We start from the raw sequence: 7,180 nt of genomic DNA, 5'->3' as shown, positions 1-7,180 counted from the left end.
ATTATCATCCTGCGGCGATTCGCCGTGTGATTGGACAGCGAGAGAGGAAGCCCGAGGAGGAGAACTGGAATGAAAAGACTGCTGAGGATTTTGACTTGGATTTGATTTGTGCGACTCTTTGTCGACCGGGCACAGTTTGGAACCGCAGTCCAGCCAATAATGAATATCGTCACTTTCCGGCGATCGCCATGAACAGGTATGCCCGTGCATGGAATACATTTATATGTGCTAATATTTTGCCTTCTTCACATGCACACGAGGTCACAGTTGAGAGAGCACAGTTGTTGTGGGGAATTCTGAATGAGGAATACTATGTGGACCTTGGTGAGTTTATCTACCAAGGAATTCTGAAGTTTTTGAGGGGAGCAAAGCTATGTCGTGCAGTAAGAGTGAACTGGCCGGCTCATGAGCAGTTGCAGTTGCCAGCAGCTCCTATAGATTCTGGCACTCTGAATGGGATGCAGGAGTGGACCGGTGGTGAGCCTGAGGAGCATGGGCTAGGTTATCGTCTTCCAGGAGGGCGTCCAGCACGAGGTGCTACTATGGCCAGGCCAGGGCGTGGTGAGGCTAGTTCTTCGAGAGCTCAGGAGGGTGCTGAGATGGGTGATGCCCAGTATAGGAGGCTTTCACGGTGGATGGATGCCATGTATGAGACGCAGAGCAGGTTTGCTCAGGAGCTCACCCTTGCGTTAGGGACTGCTTTTCGAGGCCTTGGAGCTGATATCCAGTGGCCAGTTTTTGGTGAGGACTCTGCATACCCGCCGCCTGATACTCCACCCACTGAGGGTGATGATGATGATGACTTCGAGTAGGTATACCCTGTGTTCCTTTCTACTACCTTCACTGGGGACAGTGAAGATTTTAAGTTTGGGGGTGGTAGTTAAGGAATATTTTGTGTGTGTCATATAGTTGCATATTCATGATAGTTAGTTCATATAGTTGCATAATTTTTGCCATATAGTTTTTTTTATATAGCTTTATTTGTTTGTCATATCATATAGCTCATGCATATATCATGATCCCTTTTGCAATGATTTATCGACTGAATTGTGATATTGAGGCGAGTGTAGTGATTGCATTAAAGTGATATTAAGTTGTGTAGGTTGATATGCATGCTAGAAGCACTTGTATTTTCACTAAGTCTTAGAGAATGCTTAAGGACTAGATTGTTGTTATGATCTGATTATTTTCGAGGATAATCTATTTATTATGCTTAGAATTTGATAATAGGTTCTTAGTTGTAAAGGCATGAAAAAGAAAAAAAAATGGAGTAAAAATAGAATTTGTTGCTATTTGTGGCTAGGCGTCAAATGGCTAGTAGCCGGCTCGCATGTTATGTGAGTAGTCTAGGGTTGAGCAAGATGGAGCGAAACGCACTTGCTCAGAAGAAAAAAAAAAAAAAAATTTTTTTGCGTAATTGATCAAGAGTGGGCTCTTTGGTATTCGAGTTATTAAGTTCTTAGGGGACTTTGTGCCTAGTGACCTAAGGCTTTTAGAGTCTGGGATTCGCTAACCTAACGCTCGTTACATGGATACCATTGTATAAGTCTTTTGTGGACCTCACTCATTGCACGGTCAAATAAGCATTTGAGTTGTAAATAAAAAGCACAATTCCGTAGTAAGCTCCAGAGTTCTTGTAGTGTTGTATATCACTTTGTGCCTAGAATTTTTATTCTTTGTATAATCGTAGGATTGCCTTGAGGATAGTCTAGTCATAGTGATTGGTTTAGTTCCAAAGCATATATGTTAAGCATTTGCACACACCATGTTTCTGGCGGTATGTCCGTTTGCATGAGTTTCTTGATCTTTAGTGTCTAACTGCATTCGTTGAGACGTGACAATTTGGTTGGTTAATTGTAGTAAGGGGGATCGTTGCATTTTCATATAGATTGCATTCATGCATATTTTTATTTGTTTTTGAGTCTGTGACGCTTGAGGACAAGCATCGATTTAAGTTTGGGGGTGTGATAAGTGGCATTTTATACCACTTAGAACGTCTTAAAATGGCTTAAATTGGTGTCTTGAAATCAAGTATTTTGTGTATTTGATGCGTTTTTCTAGTGTTTATGCATTTCAGGGTATTAGTTGCATTTCGGAGAAAGAATCATCAAGAATAAGCCTTGGCATGTGTTCACCATTGTGAGAGGAAAAGAACGGGCAGATTACGGCGAAGAAACGGAGCAAACCTGGAAATTTTCCAGTAGGGTCCTGCGCGCCCGCGCAGCAATGCTGAGCGGCCGCGCAGCAGCCTTGCGCGCCCGCGCAGAAATGCTGAGTGGCCGCGCAGGGTCGGGGAAAAAGATATATTATTTTAGACTTCTACTTCTGTTTGGCTTCCAACTTCTATGTAATCTGAGTTTTATGGGACTATTATATAAGTAGATTTGAGACGTTTTTCACAGAGAATTAAGAGGAGATTATGTTTTAGCTTGTGTTTTGCAAGAAGTGAAGGAGATAAGGAAGAAGACCGATTTAGCACACAGCAGCGAAGAGGAAGCATATATTCTTGTGATTCTTGTTTCGTTGTAACGTTGGATGCTAGTTTTCTTGCTTTGACTTATTTACTCTTGTGACGTACTTTGTTTTAATATAATCAGTTTAGTTATTATTTTCTTGTGTTTGTTATCATGATTTCATATGAACCCATGATGGCGATAAGTTCTATTATGGGCTAATCGTGATCATGGGGTTGTAACGGATTTATTATGGAATTCTTTAGTTAATTGTTTAATACTTTAGTATGTGATGATTGCATGATATCTAGTATTGGTTGTGCGTATTCATCTTATGTGCGTCGCGAACATATAAGATAGGGTGTTAATCTCTTGTGAAGCGACGGTGGATCTTGAGATTTAGAACTTGCCATGCTAGCATAGGTTCATGTACATTGTGCATGATTAGTGGGTAACTCTAACAGTTTTATTTGCCCTATGTAATCAAAAGGAATAACTTGTGCTTAAATCGTTGTGTTGTCAATTTCTGTAGACATATAGGAACTCAACATAATTGATGACTATTCAACTTCTATCTTAATTGTGGATGTTTTGTAGAATGGTATTAGTACAATGAAAGTTGGCTTTTATCAGTTTCGTGTTATTCGATTAATATCATCACTGTCACATGCTAAAGGTAATAACTATGGCTATAGAAGGAAGTAATAATGAAGTTGTGATCTCATGAGTGTTTTATTATTGATAAAGTGAAGTGTTAGTTAAGTGGTTAATTAAGTAGTTAATTATAGTTAATATTTAATCAACAATTTTAAGTGTTATCTTAACATTGAGAAGTAATCATACATTGGTGAGTGAGTTAAATTAGACAATAACTTAGTCTGAGTCTCTGAGGGAACGAACTAGAAAGTATTCTATATTACTTACGAACGCGTATACTTGCGTGAATATTAGTGCGTGATTTCGCCCTAACAAAAAGGCCTTAGGAAAGAATGAAGTTTTCTCAATGATGCCTTTATCAAGGTTTTTTCTGGGAAAATTAGTAATTTTGATGCAATAACTTCAGCTCTTGTTAATAAGCTCTATATGCTGGTTTCTGATAGGTACTATAATTTTAGCAACTATGTTATGCTAGAATTGGGTACTAGGTTAGGTAACAAGGCTAATAGACCTCATAACATCTACTATGCTAGATTCTTTATGTTATTGGCTAACCATGTTGCTGAAGGTTTGGTCATAAATAATGAGAGTAATAAGCTCAAATGTTGGGCACAAGAGAAGAGAGTCCTTACGGACCTTTTAAGAATTAACCTCAACAGTTAGGTGCCATCGGTATACTTACCAATCATGGATGCACCTCAGGTAAGTGAGGTAAATACTTCTTCAACTCCTACTACTTCCAATGCCATCAATTCTTTGCCTTCAAGTATGGCCATGGAATCTGTGTTAATGCCCCAACAGATTCCTACCAAGGCCACCAAACCTAAAGTTTCAAAATCCAAGTCAAAGAAAGCCACCTCTGTTGTCTCTCAAAAAACAACAGTTGTAACAACTACCATAAACCCTGAGGGGAGTGAACAGGGTGTTAGTGGTGAGGGGAGGGGTGAACATCAAGAAAACCCCGAGAATAAGGTAGGAGAGGTGAGTGGTACCCAAGCTAGCCAAGCCACAGTTTCTCAAAAGATTGTGGTGGCACTACTAGAAAATCAGCATTAGACATCGCACATTAGACATCAGTCAGAAAAGTCACTGATGTTAAAAGCTTTTTTTACATCACATAAAAAAAAGTGATGTCTTTTTGGTATGTTTACATCAGCTTTTGAGTAAAATGATGTCTAAGTTGTTCTTTTAAAAACTACGTCACATCAGTTAACATATAAACCGATGTCCAATTTCTTTTTAACATCGGTTGACATAATAACCGATGTCTAAGCTCAATTTTAAAAAATTAGAGCCCGCTGCTTCTCCCTTTTGCTCCCTGCCCTTAGCCAAATTCCCCCCCCCCCCTTAGTATATTTCCCTATCCCGCCTATTCACTCATTCACTTTAATAACATTATAACATAAAATTAAAAATAAATCAAAATCAAAACAAAAACAAAAAATTATAATCTCCACAAAAACAAAAACTCATTCACTCATCCCCCTTTCTCTCTCGACTGCTAAACCTAGAACTCTCAAATGTATGCTTACTGTCTTTCCCCCTTTCCGATTAGACCTTGAATCTCCAATTAAACCTCTCAATTTCTTCAACTTTCTAAACCTAGAACTCATTTGTTTCAATTTTTGTGACATATTCGAAGATTAAGGAGTTAAGTGTGTTCATTGAAGTTTAAGGTGAGGAGTAGAGTTTCTTGGAGCTAAATCTTGTAGCTAAGGGTTTATTAAAGCTTAAATCTCGGAGCTAATTAAGTTGGATTTTGGTCTTGGAGTTTGTTGCTGTGTTTTTTGGGATTTTGGAGCTTGCTTTGTTAGGTATATTCTTCTTTACATATCTATTTATATATGTTTGGGCTGCATGTATATATTTGTATAGTTGTATGTATGCATGTGAAATTAAAATGTGTAGTTGTTGCATGTGTAGTTGTATGTGTAGTTAAAATACAGATTTACATGTAATAACAAGTGCTTGTATATATTTGTGTTTGTGTTGTTTGTAAATATATTTGTGTTTGGGGCTTGTTGTTGTAAATAGCATGGTTTATGAGTGAATATAGGAATTTTATATTGATTATACTAGGTAGTAAATGTACTATAGTATATAGTAAATTAATATGTTATTTGACAATCAGGTAGTTTGAGAATAGCATGGACAAATCTTGGATTTTCAAAGATAGGGACACACTTGACTATGAAATCGGGGTAGAAGAGTTTTTGATATTTGCCGAGGAAAATGCTAGTGATCCTAAAAGAATCCCCTGCCCCTGTAAAAGATGTGCTAACTTCAAAAAATTTGCAGTTAAGATTATCAGGGGACATTTATATGAATATGGTTTTAGTCTGGGGTACCTTGATTGGATTTGGCATACACAAGGGTCTGCAAGTAGGTCATCAGTTAATAGAAATGCTTCGACCCCTGCATCTATGCCTGCCCCTGCACCTACGTCTACCCGCGCACCGATACCTTCCCCTGGCCTTGCATCAGAAACAGTCAATGTTTGTGATGCTGCATATAATTTGAGTGAGTACAATAATGAGTCGTATCAGTTTAGGAGATTTGTGGCTGATGCTGAACAGCCTTTGTATGAGGGTAGTGAATGTACCAAGTTGGAGTCGATGCTAAAATTGCACAATTGGAAAGCTAGGTTCGGAATTAGTGATAGTGCCTTTACCGATTTGCTGTCTACCGTTGGCTCTCTCCTTCTTAAGGACAATGTGATGCCACCTAATGCATATGAAGCCAAGAAAACCTTATCCGACTTGGGCCTAGAATACATAAAATATCACTCATGTCCAAACAATTGCATACTGTATCGGGGGGTAAATGTTGATGCTTCCGAGTGTCCTAAGTGTCGTTTATCTCGCTGGAAGTTAGGAAAGGATGGTAAAATAAGGATTAATGTTCCTGCTAAAGTAATGTGGTATTTTCCAATTATACCGAGATTCAAATGGATGTTTAAATCTCCTTCTACATCTGAACTAATGACCTGGCACTCAAAGCAGCGAATAGAAGACGGAAAGATGCGGCATCCAGCCGACTCTCCTTCTTGGAGAAATATCGACTATAGGTGGCCTGCCTTCGGTAGTGATGCACGAAATATTCGTTTGGCATTGTCTGCAGATGGTATAAACCCACATACTAACGGTCTAACCAATAGATACTCTTGTTGGCCAATAGTATTAGTGACTTATAATCTTCCTCCGTGGTTATGTATGAAGAGGAAATTTATGATGCTAACAATTTTAGTTTCCGGTCCACATGAGCCTGGCAATGACGTTGACGTATATTTACAGCCTTTAATCGATGATTTAAAGAAGTTGTGGGAAGAAGGTGAACCAAATGTTTATGACGCATACACCAAGTCATATTTCACTTTAAAAGCAATTTTATTGTGGACAATAAATGACTTTCTTGCATATGGAAATCTATCCGGATGCATTAATAAAGGTTATATGTGTTGTCCAGTATGCGCTGATGATACAGTTGCCAAGTATTTAAGCCATAGAAGGAAGATTTGTTACCAAGGCCATCGGCGTTACTTGGCTAGGAATCATCCATTTAGGAAGCAAAAGGCCGCTTTTAATGGACAACAAGAATTAGGGCAGGCACGTCAACCTCTGTCTGGAGAAGAGGTTTTATTGCAGCAAGATAAAATTAAATTTCAGTTTGGGAAGGAAGTAAGTAAGTCAAAGAAGGTTGATTGTCCATGGAAGAAAAAGTCGGTTTTTTTTGAATTAGAATATTGGAAGTTTCACCATGTTCGTCATTGTTTAGATGTCATGCACGTCGAGAAGAACGTGTGTGATAGGTTGAAAATGATTCAAACTCATCCCTAGTTGCATCCTCCCAAAAGGGTGCAGCTATTGAAAATAGTCCCCAACCAGGGACACAGAACAAAAGAGGGAGGGACACTGAAGCCACACACTCACCTGTAAAAGCCTTCACAAGAAGAAATAAGGTCAAAACCCTAGTTTCAACACAGGGTGCACACACTGCACATATACAACCACCTGTATCTATGACTTCTCAAATCCATCTTGATGTGACTCCAACAAATCTGGAGTCACAGC

At 38.8% G+C, this 7,180-nt stretch overlaps 1 protein-coding gene across 1 annotated transcript; it reads left to right on the top strand.

Moving 5' to 3' along the window:
• The first annotated feature begins 5,257 nt into the window (after positions 1-5,257).
• LOC141690491 (uncharacterized) lies at positions 5,258-6,946 on the top strand. Its single transcript, XM_074495285.1, has one exon. The coding sequence runs from the start codon at positions 5,258-5,260 to the stop codon at positions 6,944-6,946; it is 1,689 nt and encodes a 562-aa protein (XP_074351386.1).
• The last annotated feature ends 234 nt before the right edge of the window (positions 6,947-7,180 follow it).

This window comes from Apium graveolens, chromosome 10 (assembly GCF_009905375.1).
Source record: "Apium graveolens cultivar Ventura chromosome 10, ASM990537v1, whole genome shotgun sequence".
NCBI classification, from domain to species: domain Eukaryota; kingdom Viridiplantae; phylum Streptophyta; class Magnoliopsida; order Apiales; family Apiaceae; genus Apium; species Apium graveolens.
Note: the sequence above shows the minus strand (reverse complement) of the source record. Positions and strands in the feature narration are given on the sequence as shown.